Genomic DNA, 19,494 nt, shown 5'->3' with positions numbered 1-19,494 from the left:
ATTATTTTTTCCATGTGTGCCGATAACTTTGTGCCACGTCTTCAAAAATTTTTAAATAAAATAGTTTTGTTCAAGTCAGATGCAATGTCAACACGTAGGGCAAACTAACAAAATGATTAAACTAAAACATTTTAAAATTTTTATAATTAAAAAAAAAAAAAAAAAAAAAAACTTTTGAAAGTTTAGGGATAAAAAATGAACTTTTGTAAAATTTTATGGAAGAAAATGATATTTTATTTTTTATTTTTGGAAAATCCTAGAAAAGATTGAATACCAAATCCGTATTGAAGTGAGAGTCGTTGGCAACTGACATGTCAGGTAGTATAATAAAGGAAGCAAAGGTAAGAACCAAACGCTTAATAGTTCAACGAAAACCCACGAATTAACACGATGGCAGTAGTCTGCGGAATTAAGAGAACTTTTTCAGACTTCTCTCCATCTCCTGTTGTTTCTAAGAAAACACGCTACTCTAAGCCCATCAAAAACCAACATGGTGAGGCGTTGCCCCTCAAGTCTAACTCTAACAATGGTGTTGACTGGATTAGGGATTTACTTCTGAAGACACTCACAGCTGTTGGCAGCATGGATGAGGCTCAAGTCTGTACTAACAATCTGTTGGAGGGTTTTGAAAGAACTATTACCGCCCCTCTCCACAACCGAATCAGCTTGTTGGAGAAACAAGCTGACAGGATGATTCAAGAACTAGGAAAGAAGAATCAAGAACTAGGAAAGAAGAATCAAGAACTTGAAAAGAAGAATGAGGAACTTGAATAGAAGAATCGCGAACTTGAAAGGAAGAATCAAGAACTTGAACACATAACACAGGAAAATACCATTCTCAAACGTGCTGTGGTTGTCCAACATGAACGTCTGGAACAATGCAATAATAAGGAACAAGAAATAAAGCATCTAAGCAATTACATCAGCTTGGTATAATTGTGCAAAATGGAAAAAGTGGCTAATTTTACATAATTTGAGCAAAAATACATCTACACCAGCTTGTGCATAATTGTGCATTTATGCACAATTGCTACAGTAACCGTGCATATATATATGCACGGTTACTGTAGCATGTGTATTTATTATTTTATTAATTTCTGTTCGCACCTTTTTTTCTCTCTTTTCTCCGTGCACAACGAACTCAGTTACTTTCCTCTCCTCATCTTCTTCTTCCTCAGATGCACACAAACACACCCACACCCACACACAAAAACATCCACACAGACAAATCAACACACAAACACACCCACACACAAACAAACCCACACAGACAAACCAACAGAGAGATAGATTGGTTTACCAAAAAAAAAAAAAAAGAAGAGAGATAGATTGATGCTTGACTGGAACGATCGGTGCTTGTGGGTGAGAGCGGCGATATTGGAGAGGTTTGTTGAAAAGTGTGAGGCTTAACGGAGCGGTAGAAAAAGCCATTGATGGCGAGCGATCTGGGTCGACGGGTCGAGAAAAAGACTCGGGAGGTTGGATCGGTAAGAGGGTTATGGAGCTTGGTTCGTGGATCGCCTGGTGAAGAGTGGATCAGCCGGTGAAGAAGTCCGGTCGGCGTGGTTCATGGATCGGCCGGTTGGGTTGGTAGTTTTTGAGTGGTGAAGAAGTTCGGCTGGCGTGGTTCGTAGATCGGCCAGTTGGGTTTGTTGTTTTTTAGAAAGAATGTGAGAGAGAGAGAGAGAGAGAGAGAGAGAGAGATGATCTGTTCAGATGGGTATTGAGAGGGGTAGAGAGATGGGTGTAGAGAGCGAAACAAATCAGAAAAAAAAAATGGGCACATAGAGAGAGAGAGCATGTATTGTATGTAGGCAGTTGAGAAAAATAATAAAAAAAATTGGGAAAGAAGAATATTTTATTGAAATATTGTGTAAAATAGATAAATTGATGTGAATGTTTTGTAAAAATGATAGTGTAAAATAGAAAAAGTAGGTTTTAAGTGTAAAATAGACGGAATCTTATGCACAGCTGATGTAATTGCTCTAAAAGACAAGTTGACAATGCTCCAGGTCAACAATTATGGCTTATCAATGCATTTGAATCAGGCTCTATGTAACACTTCCATTCCGGCGAACTCCAACTTCCATCCTGATGTCTTTTAGGGTGACAAATTTTGATGTATATAACTTTTACAAACTTTATATTTTAATGTAATAAATTTAGTGTATTGGTTTCTCATAAAAATTATTATTATTATTATTATTTTTTTTTTTTTTTTTTGTGATGCCTTTCTAAGTTCCAATTTTGATGTATATAACTTTATTTTCCAAGTCAATGCATTAATAGATTAATGAAGTTTCTTTCATTGAGTTTATGGGCGAGCTATGCATTAGCGGATACAAAGCATTTCTTTTTTGAAGGATATTAGGCAATGAGTGCACTAAATTATATCTAACTTTCAGTAAATTAATCCACTGACTTCACTTTGAAGGAAAGCAAAAACACTGGTTTTTTTTAATCAGGCCGCACTGCATAATCCTTGATTGGCTTTGCAGGAACCTCAATTCATGACTGCTTAACTGCTTTTAAATATGCAAAAGATCAAAGCTTTATAGAAAAGTTATGCATATATGCAAAAGATCATATGGCATGCTCTTAGGAGCCAGTTTTTCTTGGGTAGAAAGTGAGAATGTCAGGACTTTCAGCAATTGAAGCCTGAATATCTTTAATAATTAATGGATCAGCAGAGGAACTAGTATCCGAATTCTGTTTTGTCAAGAGGCCACTCTTTGTTTTCTGTTGCTGGTCAAGCATCATTTTAGCTGCCTCCCTTCCTTGTAATAATAGTAATCAAAGAGCATTAGAATCCTGCTCAACGTACTCCACGACCTTCTGAGTTCTTGTAGAAGAAAATAAAGTACATGGTAAAGAGAAGTAATGAATTGCATTAGATAGCGGCATGGAAAAGGTTCACATGTCAGTTTAAATGACATAAACTGGAATAAGCGCAAGGACCAAAACTAAACATTAATATCATTGAATAATCGATATAAAAATGAACATCTGTACTACAACAGAAATTAGAGAATCAATAAATAGCCATGTTACAACCACGAGCCATGCTTGATGTAGTAAAAATTCGTACAAGCATTCCTGAGAACAAAATTCAAATCTTCTCATGCACCCAATTTTTCATGGAAGAGATAACTTCCATGTCCAAAATCAATGAAAGTTGCACTGTTGCAATAGATAATGAGAATAATCAACATGTTTCTCCCAAAGGGGCTTGTATTTTTCAATCCCAATCTTCAACCATGGCTTTGAATTTCCATTGAAGTGCAGTACAGCACCCTTCTCTATTGCCTGAGGATCAACATTTGTGTAACCAAGCCCCAAAACATGCCATGAGGAATCCAAAGGCTCTGTCAATCCATAGAATGTCAACAGTCCAGGTGGCAGTGTGCCAAGTTTCCACAAAGTCCGGTCAACATTCCTTTCCTGCCAGTAGTGGTAGATACCAGTTACATTCCTTTTCCTCCACTCTACCAGGTCAAAAACATTCATCCCAAAAGCCCATCCACATGCATCAGGGTCAAAGTGCGCTCTTATAAGAGGGTGAGAGTAATTCAAGTACTTGTGGTATCTATGAAATGTTTCCATGCATGTCTCAACAGCTCCATTGACATTGCTGTTCAAATCAATGGTGAAAAGAGCAGACAGATCCTTTTGAACCACAACATCATCGTCGAGAAATACCACTTTCTTCAATGCAGGAAATACTTCTGGGATATAAAACCTGAGGTGGTTAAGCATGGATAAATACTTAGGGTTCCGAAACTTGATTGGAGTCCGGCCATCATCACTATTGCCAGAGAAATAATAGCTTTGAGTTTCAGAGTCTTGAAGTTGCTTAAGAACAGGAACATAAGAAGCATTTAACCAACTAAAGTCATCAAACTTTTGAACCTCAACAGTCACTCCTCGAAAATCATTCATGGCAAACCAAGCCTTCATTGGAGCATAATTTATTTCATCGGTTACAAGATGGAAAACAACCATATCTGGATTGTTGGAATTTAAAGCAGTTGAATTGACCACAACTGAAGTAGCAAGGATGTTGTCTGAAAAGACACAGAAATGATAGAGATTGTTGTCTTTAAGTTTCATGTCTAGTTGCTTTTTTTCCCGAAGTTTCCTCTGTATGTTTACATTTCCAAACCACTCTGTTGTTAAGCGAACACCAAGGCAATATAAACTTTTTGGGACTTCTTCAGCAGCTATTTGTCCATATTTTGAACTCTTTTCACTCACAGAACTCATTTGTTCTTCGAGAGCTTGGATTCTGGCTTTCAGTCTCATGATCATGGTGGCACTGTCATAATGGAGTTGCTGAGCTTGGTAGAGCAAAACTGCCATATCTCGGATCGCAGTTTCTGATTCACTGGTTGTCAAGGGTGTTCGCCTTATTGCAGCATTTGAGAGGAGGATCTGTGAATTACGAATCTGGGCACTTAATTCCCAAGCAAATTGAAGGTTGTTGCTCTCCTTTGCTATTACCACAAAAGCTTTTGCAAGAGAAATTTGGTCACTGAGTTGCCTGGCGACCGAGTCAGGGCTCAACATTTCTTCAGTAATGTTAAGGCCTTCCATTATTCTATCATGCCTGTAAGGTCTCTGCAGATCAGGAAGACATGCACTCATTTTCTTAATTTTCCAAAAGAGATTAGAAAAAGTAAAGATCATATAACATAGTTCTCACTTTGTTTCAGGGAAAAGAGAGGGGAGGAAGAAGAGTCAAGAGTACTTCTAAGCAAGAACCCAGAAGGGTGACATTATCATGATAGTGTCAACCCAAAACAGCAGCATCCTAACAACACTATTATCAGGACTAACAATTTGTATCATGCTACAATTCAACTCCAGAACTTAAAGATTTTACAAAACTTAAAGTTTGGTTTTTGTTTCTAAACTTTGACAGTACAAGTACTGAGAATGAAACCTAATAAATAATCCGGATCATAACATGTTCATTCACCCCTACAGCCTAACAAATTCTAATCCAAATAAAAAGTTCAGCATCTTCTCTGTTTCAACTTGGTCAGAGAAAAGTTGAGCATCTTAAATGCATCAAATAGGTCGAAAATAAAGTACCGATTGCATTTGAAAGTAGATTCTTATGTCCATTTAACTGATCGGCTTTAGTTTACCTTAAGACTAATTTATTTACTTAATACATCTATTCCACACGCTAAACCATTTATTCTTCCAGGTTGCTTTGGGATGATCAGTAACCAAGCCATGCTGCTTCTAAAAATTTCTATTTAAGAAAAAACTATCAGCTGAGAATCAGCTGGAGCACACTACATAACACTTGTGAACCCCACCCCCACCCCCATCCTCCCCATTAGACACACACCATTTACATATGCCACTTTAATTTTCATAGAGCAGTTCAGATAAAAATTCAACCATGCAAATAAACAAGCTATGAGGACACTGATATCATTATCAACACAGCTTAATTCACCTTAAAGAGTCCTGGCTAGTAGTATTGCAACCTAAGCTGCTTCCAAAATCCCACCTCAGTTACAATTACACTTGCAGCAGCATTAAACCTGAACGACTGAATCTCTACACGCCTAAATGATAAACCAGGTTTTGTCACAGCAATCACATCCATTTCACATTCTCTAGAATTGAAAAAGCTCACCCCAATTAGACCAAATGCCAGTATTACCCACAACCCAATTAAGTAATTTGTACCCTCAAATTCTAAAATTACTCAAAAACCCAATTCTCAATATTCAATATTAAGCAACTTCCCTCACTTTCCCACGTTTTCTCGGCAATCAAACAGAGAGAAATCCAAAGTTCCAAACAGATGAATCAAAAAGAAACAAAACCCAGATCTTTGTTTTACCTGAGGAATCGTTGGCCTTGACTCAATCTGACTCCCTTTGCTCAAAACAAAAATGAAAAGCAGAACCGCTACTCCACACAATACCCACCACAACACATTCGGAAATCGCCTCCTCACTGGCCTCCGAAAATCCACAGGTCTCCGCCTCATACTCTTTAATTACAAGAAAATGATTTCCGGGCAAACTGTTTTCCCAGAAAATTTAGATTTAAAAAAAAGATAAAGAAAAAAGCAAACGTTACGGCTTTTGGGTAATCTGTTACAGATCAAAAAGTGGGAGTTTGAGATCTGTAACAGAAGTGGAATTTGGTTAAAAAAAAAAATTGGTGTTTGAGAATTAGACTTAGTTTTTGTTTTTGGGGGGTTGAATATTGTGGTGGAATGAATGGAAGAGAGAGGTCGAGTGGTCAGTGCAGAGAGTAAAAGGAAAGAGAAAGGAGAAGAGAGTATTGCTGCGAAAGACAATAACAGTTGTTTCTTAATTCAATTTCTAGCTATGTCGTTTTCTGTTGTTTTGTTTTTTAGGTTGACTGGTAATGCAAGGGTCAAAGGTTTTTTTGGTTGATTTTTAATCATTTTGTTATTATTATTATTAGTTTAGTTGTGCAAGGAATTTGGTATATCCCAACTTAGTAGAATTTAAATCGTATACGAAACTTCCATCAACAAAAATTTTAAATCGTATAGGAAACAAACGTTGGCATATGTAGAGTTTTTTTTTAAAAAAAAAAAAAAACCAGTATTAGTATTATCTTTATCTATAAACCAACTCTTTCTTTTCTTACTTGCAAAAAAAAACTCTTTCTTTTCTTCTTCTTCTTTTTTTTCCTTTCTCTCTGATTATGCCTGGTCAAGTTTTTTAGTTAATTTTTAATCATTTTTTTAATTATTTTTATATATATAAGAATTTTGCCATCTAATTTCTATATTCTACTTATATAATATCTAAACAAACGAAAATGTTTGACTTATTGTAAACTTCATAATATGTTGACACATAAATTTTTTTCTAATTCTTTTTTATTTGGCTTTATATTCAATTGATTAATTAGCTATTCTTTGTTGGCTCTGATTAGGAATTCTTTTCCCAATCCTGGTGTTACTAGGATTTCTGATAATTAGGAATTCTTTTCTCATGACGTAAAATCAATGAAATGTAAAATTCTTGAGTAGTTTACATCCCTTCGAATGAAATACACCCTTACTTAATTCTTAATTTCATTCAATTAAAGTAAAGAAGTACCTTGGAATTTATAGGGAATTTACTTGTCTAGGTATCATTACATTCGATCTTTTAGATCCCTACTTTGCCTCGACGATTATGCCAGGATGTCCATAAAGCCTCTATGCGATGGATAGGCTCCTGCAACCATGACATAACAGAATTTGCTTATTTTAATAAACATAATTTCATTTCTTTATAAAGTAAAAGAAAGGGAATGGTTGATTCCACAAAAGAAGTCTTTTTTTTTTTTTTTTTTTCACCAAGTTGAACTAGAAAAGTTCTAGTGTTTCTAGGATTTTTGATAATTAGGAATTCTTTCCTAGTCCCACTATTACTAGGATTTCTGATAATAAGACGTCCCACTGTTACTAGGATTTTTCGATAATAAGATTGTTGTAAAGAACCATATCACAAAAGAGAAATGCAAATTGGCTACTTCTCTGGTAGTATATATACAGCGCACACCACCAAAACCCTCTTTGCCCTTTCTTTTATTTCTACAAACTCTTTGTTCTCTAGGTATGTGATTTTCTCTTCAATCTTCATAGCTTTTGTTTCTTTTGTTTTTCATATTTTTTTTGTATTTTTACTTTCATAACCCGTGTGTTTGTGTATATTCTTTCTTTAATAGTTTGTGTGTGAGTATGTTCTTTCTTTAATAGTTTGTGTATATTCTTTCATAAAGATGTCTCTCTTTTGATTAAGGGTTCTTTATTTTCTGTGACTTTAGTGCGGCGTATTGTTAAACAATCATAGTCATAGAGGTGGGTTTTGTTCATATTGGTTTCAAAGTTTTCATTAGCTATTTTTGGCTTTATATTTTTCTCTTTTTCAATTTTTATTTAAAATCTTTTTGGTGATTAATTTTATTATTTTCTTTATCGAATGCAAGTAATCACAAATAAAAACATAAAATTCTTCTGAAGAGACTTTCTAATAATAATCTTCATATTCCTATAGCTTGCATGTTACATATCTTCCATCATTAATGCCTTCTATCTAGATATGGCATGCAAAAAAATCACAATAATTTAAAAAAACAAATTATTTTGATATTGCAACATTAATCAGATAATTGATGATATTAAGGACTAGTATCCTGAGTTTTATTTAAAATTTTGTTTAATTGATATTTTTCATTTAGTAATTGAATGTTTCATATTGAGGTTATGGATTTTTGAGATTGGAACCCTAATGTGCAATCAAAGAAGAAGAAACAAAGAATTGTTTAAATCTTCTTACAAATTCAATGAAAGTTATGTTTGCAAAACATTCATTTATATCTTAGAAAAATAAATTTGCTAATAATTATGCTCACTTGACATTCTTTCCAAAAAAGTTACAATATTTACTTGATAAAACTTAATTTATCATGTAGGTTCAATTGCAACAATTTGGATATTAATTCATGTTGGTTCATTCCTTTCCCCCTCCTAAGCAAAATGTAAGTTAGAAAGATTTTCCACAAAAATTTTATGAAAAGCGTGCGTGCGCGTTGGGGATAGGTGTTTATTCATACGTAACCTCTATTGATTACCTTCCATTTATTTCCTTTGTGGGAGAGTTTCTTTGTAATTTTACCTTGAGGTTTGAAATTTGAATCTGACTCTATATCATATCATATACTATATAATAAAAGTTGAGATTAGAAGTTATGGTTGCACTAAGTGGCTTCACCAAATTGCAAAAATTTTCTTAGATTTTTAGAATATTTCTTAGATTTTTAGAATAATAAAATTTGAGTTTAGAAGCTATGATTGCGCCAAGTGACTTTATCAAATTGCAAAAATTTTCTTAGATTTTTAGATTTTAAGAAAAATAATATATAATTTTTCTTCTCCTATAATTTCTAAGTAGATATTAGACACTCAAATAAACCCAGTTGTATTAAGGGAAGATTTTGATGAAGGGAAGATTTTGAAGATTTTTAGACATATAGTACTAAAAAGAAGGAAATATTTTGATGAACACAAAAACTTAATAATTTAATAATATATATCAATCTCTTCTTTGGATAGAAATAGACTTCTCTTAAGGGGGAAAAAAAGTTTGGATAGACACACAGCTACTTTAGCTTTCTTTTAATATATATAAACTTTAAACTCTACCTTTGTATCTTCATTTCAACTCTTTCTCTCCACTAGATATAAAATTTTATACATTCTCAGTTTTTTTATGTAAAAAATTTTATCAGAACACCATTATGATATAATATGCTTTAATTGATATCCAAAATTTTATCCAAATTTCTTTTAAAAAAAAACGCATCAAACTTTTTTTTTCTCCAAAAAACCGTATATATCCCCAAAAAAAAAAAAAATTGTTGGTGAAGATACAAATTTGACACGCTGAAGAAAAGTTTGATACATATGATATAAAATTAGGTTTTTTTTTCTTATAAAAATTTTAAACATCCCATAAAAAAATAAAAAAAAAATTAATGAGTTTGAATAGCACACATAATGGTATGTAGGGTATTTGATTTTTACAAGGTTTCCTTTTAGGTGGAGTGTATATATATACATAGTTATTAGGTGTTTTTTTCATTCTCCAACCTATTAGTTTTTTGGTTTAGTCTTCTGTTTTTCTATCTATTGCACCCAAAGGTATGTATTTGTATACTATGATTTTTTTTTTTTATTATAATCAAATTGAATAGGTTTTTGTTTAATTATTACAACATGTTTTACTTCTCAATTCTCATCATATCTCAATGCTAATGAAGTTATTTACTTCTCAATTCTCATCATATCTTAAAAGTTATTTTCAATTATCAATGCAAACTTATTGCCAAGGTTTTAACTTTTAGTTTTTTTTTATTAAAAAAAATATTGAAATTTTTGTGTATACATAAACCATCTTTTTTCTTTTGTAGTGTGAAACTTGCCCAAGTTTTGGTGTCTCCTTCCCATCTTTCAAAGACAAAAATTAAATTACCATGTGAGTTTCTCCACTTTCATTTTTTAAAGTTTAGCAATTCAAATTGTTCTTGACTATTGAATTAAGGTTACCACCTAAATATGCTTTCAATTATTATTTTTGGATTGTTTGTAATTATTGAATTCAAGGTTTTTGCATTCATATATGCAATGGTGAGTACTTTTTTTCTCAAAAAAAAAAAAAAAAAAGAAAAGAAAAAGAGTTATATAGTTATCTATCATCTTCCATTACTAGAAAAAGAGTTATATAGAAGAAAGTAGTGTAAGGACTCAATTTGTAACGATCCCCAAAGAGTATTGGGTTCAAACGTTAAAGGCCCAAATAATAAATTTGTAGAGAGTGGGCTAAAAGGCTAGGCCTTGGTGAACGGACAGTCGTTAGTCATGGTGTTCATGATGATTGCACAAAAGTGAACTAAGCGTATCCAAGAAGACTTTCTTCCCGGCATGGCCTGAGTGGCTCCGGTCATTGGACCTCGTCCGAGGAGTTTAATGTTCTTATTATTCTTTTTACGATAGGGTTCAATGACCCTGGAGACGATCTGCCTCCTCTTTTTGGCTTGCTTCCTCCTCCTTTTATACTAGCTTTTTTCCCCTTGTAGGTTCAGTTTTATAGGGCTAATACTGGTCTTATCAGCCCATACCCAAAGTGGTTGGGGGTGGTTGTAAAAGATGAGAAGCATGGCTCTGTTAGGCGCAGAGTTCTTAATTACAGTAATGACAGCCTTTCCTTTGTTCTTTGTCGCCACACTGTTCAGGGGTCCTTTCCCCATTAATGCGGCCAGGACGTTTGTTGACGCATTTAATGCGGAGGTGACAGCTTATCCTTGAAACGCTCCTACATTGTACTCCCCCTTTCTTCTGGGAGCGCTCTGGGGGTTGTCTTTGATGGCATGCCGTTCCTTCCTTCTAGATTTTGGGATGCCGAGGACAGGATCGTCCTTAGCTATATCTTTAGGCCATTTGGACTTTCGGTGCATGTCCTCGGCAACACCTCTCCTCGGCGCGGGCCTTGGGCCCTAATGGAAAGTGGGCCGGGATCACAAATTCTCTGGTCCCACAGGTAGCAACGTGTATTACAAAAGAAGAAGAAGGAAAAAAAAAGCAACGTAGTGTAATCTAATCCTTCTCAAATTCGCCATCTAATCCTAATACACACACACACACACACACACACACACATATATATATATATAAATAAATTAGCAACGTCTAATTCTTCTCAAGTTCTTCATCTTATCCATCTAATCTTGATTTATATTCAATAAAAAGCAAAAGATAGCAAGTTATTTGTCCATGATTTCCCAAAAATGTTTTTGGATAAAGTAAAAAAAAAAAATTGTAAATAACATAATAAGTATTTGAGTTTAAAGTAAACACCTTCTCTTTCTTCTAAAAATAAAATATCTATATATAATGATGGAGTAAACATATATGTATATCTTGTTTTGTTTTTTGTTATTAAAAAAAAAAAAAAAAAGCATGTTTTCTTTTTTTCCATAAAAAATGTGTTATTTTGTCTTTCTATTCCAATGACCTTTTTTTTATTCTACTTTTTATGGGATTTATGAGGTAGCAACAAACACATTGATTAAAAATCATAATTCCAATAGGATTTAAATTCTATATCAAATGAAACTCTACCTCTCTCTCTCTCTCTCTCTCTCTCTCTCTCTCTCTCTCTCTCTCTCTATATATATATATATATATATATATTAAAAAAGAAGAAGAAGAAGCAACGTGTATTATATAAAATTAAAGTAAAATTAATTATGTGTATTATATATATATATATATATGTATATATGTGTGTATGTATGTATGTATCCTTTTTTGAGTGAAGTTTACTCCAATATGTGAATACCTAAATCTCATGACAATGCAGGTATGCATACTTTCTTCTTTATTATTTTTTCACTTTATTTAAGCTAATTTTCTTTAACTACAAAAAAAATTAATAAAAACTTCTCACATACGTACTTAAATTCATGAATTCTACACTAGAAATTGATATACAGATTAACCCAATTCATAATATTAAACTTTTGTACTCATTTGTTCTCTTCTACAATAATTGGTTCAGGTTTTTGTTACATTCTCACACTTTCATCTCTCAAAGTGATAAAGGAAACAAACATGTATATTCTTTGTTTTTTTTTCTACATTTATATCTTATTTTATGGTTTGTGTTAATTTCTTAATTTTAAATTATGAATAAGTTTGATTATATTCTTAATATTAAATTTAAATGGTTGTTTATAAGTTTTTAGTTGCCTTATATTCTTCAAAAAAAAAAAGAAATAAAATAAAAGAGTTGATATAAATTTCGCGACAAAGCTAAATAGATAAGCCTAAGAAACATTTACTAATAATAGTTGTTACCAGTATCTTAACATGATATTAAAAAAAAAAAAATTGAATTGAGAGTTAATTTATTAAAAAATAAAATAAAATAAAAGATTTCATATCAATTTGGCAACAAAGCTAAATAGTAAAATAGATAAGCCGAAGAAACATTTACTAATAATAGTTTTATCAATAACTTTTTATTAATGTGATTTTAAAAATTTTTGAATAGAGAGTTAATTTATTGTAGTGATTTCAACTCTACTAAATTTTTTTAAGGGATTGGTTTAAAAAAAATTCAAAGTAATTTGCTAATTATTAATTACTATGTGCTAACTTCTAACTACCAAAACCCACAATTAAAATAATAATCGGAATGAGATATCACTTCCAAAGATTAATATCTTAACTATTATATAGTATACATTGACTTTTTTTGGGTCAAAAGAAGCGTCTCTCTCTCTCTCTCTCTCTCTCTCTCTCTCTCTCTCTCTCTCTCTCTCTCTCTCTCTCTCTCTCTCTCTCTCTCTCTCTCTCTCTCTCTCTCTCTCTCTCTCCGCAAACAAAGGGATTATAACAAGAATTAGCTAGACAGGGGTAAGTTTACACCACCTCTTTTTTACAATAAATGTTGAATTCAATTCTTTTTTCATGCATATACACAAACATGTAGCATGATTTTTACTTTTGATTATATAATTAGAATTCATTTAGCTATTATTTTTTTAATAAAACTATACATTTTATGAGTTTATACTTAAACTTCAAGTTTTAGTGTCTTTTCCCATGCTTTCAAGGACAAAATAAATTCTCATGTGAGTCTCTTTACTTCAAAAATTTAAATGTTTAGTAATTTAGATTATTCTTAATTATTGAATTGAGGTTTCCACTTAAATATGATTTCAATTGTTATTTTCGATAGTTTTTAATTATTAAATTCAAGGTTTTTCCATTTAAATACATGTGATTAATTGAGCCTTAAAGTTCAATGTATTATTGAAAATCATTTTATATTTTTTTTAGGTATCTCTAACATCTTCCATTCAATTATATATATATATATATATATATATGTATGTATGTATGTATGTATGTATGCATGCATGCATGCATATGTATATATATTTTATAGCACTAAATTGAAGAAAATTTATTAAATTTCTTTTAAAAAAATTAAATTTAGTTGTTTGGTGCCATACAACCACTATACTTAAAGGAGACCTAAATTATATCACTATAATAACTCCATTAATATAAATCTATCCCAAAAAATGGAATATATCTCCATTAATTTGATAATTTCTACGTTGATGACATTTAAAAAAAAAAAAAAAAAAAACTGTCATATTTCCTTATATCTATCAATCACGTTTTCTTTCTCTTCTTTTTTTCATTTTTTTTTTTATATTAACGTTGATTAGAAATTATAATTTAATAGGATTTAAACTCTATAATTATATCAAATGAGACTCAACAAATACATATCATTTTTAATTTCAATAGGATTTAAATTTTATATCAAATGGACTCTACCAACATATTCATCCTTTAAAAAAAAAAATTATATAACCAAATTTGATTAGCAATCCATAACCCTATATTATATTATAAATAGTTTTTTTTTGGGGATTATTTGTTACAATTTCAACTCGACTTTTCATTCCTATATTATATTTTAAATATTTTATTTTTTGGGATTATTCTTCCAACACCACTCTGCTATACAGTCTCTTGCGCCTTCAAAACAAAAAGTATGTAAAGTTTTTTTTATCCGGTTTAATGTTAACATATATGATAGATATTTTGGACAATTAGAAAAAGTTTGATGAAACAAAAAAAGAAAAGAACTAAAGAACGCACAATCTAAAGAAAAAAAAAATAGTGACTATATTAGGCAAAGGCTTTTGGAGATTGTTGTTTTTATTTTTGGAATTCTTTACGTTCATGTGTATGTATTTATTGGGTTTAATTGAATTGGAATTATCTTTGAAACTTTAGTTTTAATTGAATAAAGAAAATTGCAGAAGAAGTATGTTCCAATATTTGGAGTCTATGTGTTGTTGTAGTATCCGCTCCTGATGATAGCTCTTTATCATCAAATCAAGACATTAATCAATTTTTGGTGTAGGCGGGGATTGAATCTTAAATCTCTTATACAAATACTTCTAATTTGTATTTAACTATCCCGTGCATTGCATGGGTTAACGACTAGTAATTATAATAATTGTATTATGAGAATTTTGGTAATTGACTGAGACTTAAATGTTCAAATGTTACTCAAGATATCTCCATGCTATTTAGATGGCTGATGGACAAACTTTCTCCATGAGAGCTGGAAATATGGGCGGTGATGGTTTGGGCAATTTGGAATGTTCGAAATAAATATTATTTTGAACATATCCAAACTCACCCCAAGTCCATTCTTGATGGAGCACTTGGTTTTCTGCAGGAATATCAACGTTTGGTAGCTGCTTAACCAAGCAATTGAATGTGATTTGATCGCTTTTTGCATATCTGTTGTTTTTCTGCATAGTGTTGTTTTCTGCATAATTGCATGTTTCTACAGAAATTGTTTGTTTTTCTGCATAATTGTTTTATTACTGCAGAATAGGTCCGGTTCCCCTGTTTTGTTTTACAGGGATCTTATATACTGTTCTCATATTTTATTTAATAAAATTTCTATCTTTCATCTCAAAAAAAAAAAAAAAAAAAAAAAAAGAAAGAGAAGAAGAAGAGAACTTGAGGAGATTTATCGCTTTTATAGCACGCTCAAATTGGCCAAGCATACTTATTGTTGCAGATGACCAAGATGCCACCTTGTCATTGTCGAGCTACCATGTTAGCAACTTACTCTGACGTGCCATGTCAGCAATATACCCTTCAATTGCCCCCAATTCCCAGGTTGAGTTGCCATGAATGCTTGAATTCAGAATCTCATTATTTTAAGAGCATACTCATCAGTGCTTCTAAAATAGAAAAAGTGGTGAAATTTACACAATTTTTTTCCCAAAACTACTCAAATCAGTAGGTTTATGTATAAATGTGCATATTTACACATTTGCTACAGTAATTGTGTATATTTATGATATGCCTTTACAATACATGTAATCTTTCAAACTTAGTGCCCCCAACTTTTTTGGGTATGCAACTTGAAAGGGTTGTGCTTTCACCGATAATTCTTGATAGTATAATGCGATTATCAAGCTCCATTTTACAAGCTATGTGATTATCACCCTGAATCAACTCTTATCATGCTTTAGGATATTGTATACCTCTTTTCACAACTTCAAGTTGAATATATTTTCTAGGGTTTTGCACCTCTAAGTATACCACTTGATCTTGGCAAGAATTTTGATTGCTGGAAAAACTAGTGATCAATATTCATTTTTATCAAGTCTGAGGTGCTCAATAATTTAGTTTATTTTTCTGAACAATTGCTAGTGAATGAATGAAGACACCGGTAATCTAACTCGTCAAACATGTAAACTTTACAAGTTACACTGCTCAATGCTGATAGTAACTGTTATAAATGAATATAATTGTCTGAAGGTAATGCCCTCACACAAAGAAAGCAAGCAGTCAAAAGAAAGTCAATTTGAAAGAAAGACAACATCAATGTACATTTTCTTTAACACTTGTAACCCTCAACATGTTACTATAAAAATATGCATATTGGAAAAACAACCATTTTGAGGTAAAAACATAAAATGGCTAGTATAATCATTTTACATCAACTTTAACTACTGCATAATATCAAATGTACACACCAAAACATCTGACAGTGTGATCATGCCATGTATGCAGAAAGGAATTCTGTACATTAAGCTTACAAAGTTCATTTTTTGATTGGTAATCCATTCTCATTAATCACAAATTTAGAAGTTCTCATAGTTGCAAGACATTTATACATTGTACCATCATAAACCATCAATTTATTGTTCATCAAAATTTTAAACTCAAGAACTAACCATCATGAAAAGAGAAAGACAAATTTCAACACCAGTGCTGCGACATCTTTTCTCTCTTTTCTTTTCCTCCTCTTTCAGGCAACATTGGGCTCCATGTTGGGCATACCCCAAATCCCAAGCTCCTAAATTTTATGGGACCTATACAACACTTCCTAGAAAGGCCGCTGGTATCCACCTATTTTAAAGAGACTATGGATAAATGCACTATCACTGATCAAAGGGATTTTAACATACTTACCAGCAAGAGCACACCTTACACACTCCAACATGATGAAAATATATAGGAATCCCACAGCTGCCCAATAGTACAACCCACATGTACCTTGGAAGTGTATAAGTGGCATGAAATTGCTTGATAGAACTACCACTTGTAGGGCCTGTTCCAATAAAAAGCCCATTGCCACATGGAATCTTAGATAATGGGGCCATTTTTTATTCTGCACCACTCCAAAGTATGCTAAGTAGAAATGTAGTATATGGAACCACCAAGGCAACCTCCTAACAGCTCCTGGGATATAATACAACAAATCCTCAAGGAATTCATGTCGGTCAAGTAAGGGTTGGACATAAGATGCTGTCTCAGACATTTGCAAAGCCAAAAGATAGGGGATACATGCAAAAATTCTCCACCACCATTCTGGCTTCTCAGTCATTTTTGGGATGTGATAACCAAATGGATTATCCTTGGATGCTTGTAGAGGCATTATAGATTTGCGTGGTCTGGGTAATAAAGGAATTCTATGCAACAGGCCACCTTTATTCCCACTTGAAAATTGGGATGATGTAGCAGAAAGGTGTGGTAATGAATTTCCTGCAGATTATACAATTGGGAATTAGAAAATATCAATGACCTTTGGGATGTCCCACATTCAACGATTTATTCAAGTATTCAACCACAAACAAACTTCTTAATAATATTTAGATATTCCATCTTAGTTCCCAGTGGATCTTGAACCCACATCCTCCCCCTCCAGCCAATTATTATGGGAGAAGGAAGTGTGAGTTGAGCTATAGCTCATTGGCAGATATTTCATATTATTGGACTACATAAGCAATATAAGATGAGTTAGGGAGGTAGAAACCCTCCCTTTCTGAATGATGTAGACTTTTGCTGGTAGATAGCTAAAGGAAGAAATGGGGAGGGTTTTCAAAGCTAGTTCCCTCCAGAAATTATGCAATCAGTTCTCTATACCAGGCTTATTCTGCCACTAACAATAAATTGGTTATATAAACCTGTATCATTGCACCAAAGGCTGCCTCAATGATTTGAACTTTAAGAATCAAAGTCTATCTAGTTAAAAGGGGAAGAGGAAAGAGAGAGAGTTGAAATGAAAATTAACACACCTTTAGAACTGCATGCAACAAATGTGCGTCTAGCCAAAGGATTATGTGTTGTGAAGCTCTTGGAAAACTTTTGTAGAATTGCATCCTTATACCTGGTGTTAAAGGGGAACATCAGTATAAGAAGAACAACATGAAAACTCATTATCCAAGGGGAAACCCCCTCCTTTTAATATTAGATCCACCCCACCCCCGGAACAAGTTGAAGTTTTATTGAATGTTATCTGACATATGTACATCCTAGAGCATCTCTTTTTGTCCCTAAGAGGAGAGATTTCTGGAGACTCAAAAGCAATCATGTCCTAAATCTGCACAAAGATGCACACCTAGAAAAAGTTCAACCACTTTGCTTGTGTCTACATCTCTCCACTTAGGAACGAGTACTCTTTATTAAAATGAATAGAAATGGATAAACAACCAAAAACTAAACACAAAAACAGGGGAAAATACAGCATCATATGCACTAACAATCTAATCTGAAACAACTTTATAGTCATCTCTTTGCAACATCAAACTAATGATAATGTATTAGGCTCTTCAACATTATAAATATATATGTTTCATTGGCAATTACCATTACAAAGATTGGAGCCTCAATCATGTGATGTTTACAAAGCTCCTACACATTACAACCAAGAGCAAGACCACTGGATAATATACCCAATCCATTCAATTATATGATATATTATCATGATGATCCATATAGGATTAGATTTGCAGCCAAAACCCAACTTCTTGAAAATGCTTTGTATCCAGTGCAAAACAAGAAAAATTCAAAATGCTACTCATCTAACTACCTAAATTTCCTTCTACATTTTTTTTTTCTCCCCAAGATGTATTCTTCCCCCCCACCCCCCAAAAGATACTACTGCATCTTAAAATTTTGTTCAAAACATTCTGCAATATGCAAGCATATCGATTGATTTACTTAAGAAAAATAAAAGGACCACAAAAGCACCATGTAGATCTAACACTGTTGTATTATTCAAAAAATTCACTTTTGCACTGCTAAAAGTTCATGATACAATAATCAGTAGGAGATAATCTGTAGGTCTCTCTCAACCCAATGAAACCAACTGTGTCATTCATAACAAATAATAAAAAAAAAAAAATTAGAATAACGAAAATAGCAGAATTAATAATTCAGCGGATATTACAATGTTACATGATTTTCACCATGATCAGTTTTCAAACACAATCTGTATCATAGATTCAAGCAGATACTCCCACAACAATTCTCAACAGAAAGCAATGATATGAAATTAATAATAAGGAGACAAAACCAGAGCATCAATAAGGGTTAAGTATTCCCCAACATTCCTTCTAAAAAATTAAAACATAGATGGAACTCAATCGAAAACAAATACAAAAAGGGTATAAAGAAAATCAGAAAATAACAAAGATAACAATTTTAAGCGTTTTTTTTTTTTTTTTTTTAAATAAAACAAAGAGGGTAATAAAGATTTAAATTAAAGCAATTCCTGTGTTTTGGGGTCAGTTTGTATATTAAGAAGAAAAAAAAGTTGAAGAAGAAAAGGTACCAAAAACCACAGGCGGCGGCGGCGATACCAGCGGGAGGTAGCAGATTCGTATGTGGAGAAGGGTTGACGAGGAGGCGGGGGGAGCTAGTAAGAGGCGCAACAGCCGGCATGGCTGCTTGTGGTGGTGGGTACTGAAACTCAGAGAGAGAGACTGTTTTTTTTTTTTTTTTTGTTTTTGGGTTTCTCTTTGAGAGTTGGAACAGGTGAACAGAGCGCCGTTTAGTTAGCTTCTCATGCAAGAATATGAGAGAGGGAAAGGAAGAGAGATTGT

The 19,494-nt window shown here is 32.8% G+C and overlaps 2 protein-coding genes across 2 annotated transcripts; both read right to left on the bottom strand.

Annotated features, from left to right (window-relative positions):
* Window positions 1–2,953: 2,953 nt before the first annotated feature.
* LOC126695472 (probable galacturonosyltransferase 10) lies at window positions 2,954–6,345 on the bottom strand. The gene is made up of 2 exons (XM_050392228.1): window positions 5,864–6,345; window positions 2,954–4,617 (listed from the first exon to the last, which is right to left on the bottom strand). The coding sequence occupies exons 1-2, from the start codon at window positions 6,011–6,013 to the stop codon at window positions 3,166–3,168; spliced, it is 1,602 nt and encodes a 533-aa protein (XP_050248185.1). The 5' UTR covers window positions 6,014–6,345; the 3' UTR covers window positions 2,954–3,165.
* Window positions 6,346–16,193: 9,848 nt separating this feature from the next.
* LOC126695471 (protein TIC 20-IV, chloroplastic-like) lies at window positions 16,194–19,494 on the bottom strand. The gene is made up of 3 exons (XM_050392227.1): window positions 19,224–19,494; window positions 17,686–17,777; window positions 16,194–17,152 (listed from the first exon to the last, which is right to left on the bottom strand). Exons 1-3 carry the CDS (start codon window positions 19,331–19,333, stop codon window positions 16,494–16,496), a joined length of 861 nt encoding a protein of 286 aa, XP_050248184.1. The 5' UTR covers window positions 19,334–19,494; the 3' UTR covers window positions 16,194–16,493.

The sequence above is a fragment of the Quercus robur genome, chromosome 8 (assembly GCF_932294415.1).
Source record: "Quercus robur chromosome 8, dhQueRobu3.1, whole genome shotgun sequence".
Classification (NCBI taxonomy): domain Eukaryota; kingdom Viridiplantae; phylum Streptophyta; class Magnoliopsida; order Fagales; family Fagaceae; genus Quercus; species Quercus robur.
The sequence above is the reverse complement of the archived record's forward strand: the minus strand, read 5'-3'. Positions and strand labels throughout refer to the sequence as shown.

Coding starts and splice junctions, on each gene's coding strand:
- LOC126695471 (XM_050392227.1), bottom strand. CDS start 19,333: ATGCCGGCTGTTGCGCCTCTTACTAGCTCCCCCCGCCTCCTCGTCAAC. Junction 17,778..19,223: donor GCCGCCGCCTGTGGTTTTTG/GTACCTTTTCTT, acceptor CTTTAACACCAG/GTATAAGGATGCAATTCTAC. Junction 17,153..17,685: donor TGTTGCATGCAGTTCTAAAG/GTGTGTTAATTT, acceptor TATAATCTGCAG/GAAATTCATTACCACACCTT.
- LOC126695472 (XM_050392228.1), bottom strand. CDS start 6,013: ATGAGGCGGAGACCTGTGGATTTTCGGAGGCCAGTGAGGAGGCGATTT. Junction 4,618..5,863: donor CAAGGCCAACGATTCCTCAG/GTAAAACAAAGA, acceptor CCTGATCTGCAG/AGACCTTACAGGCATGATAG.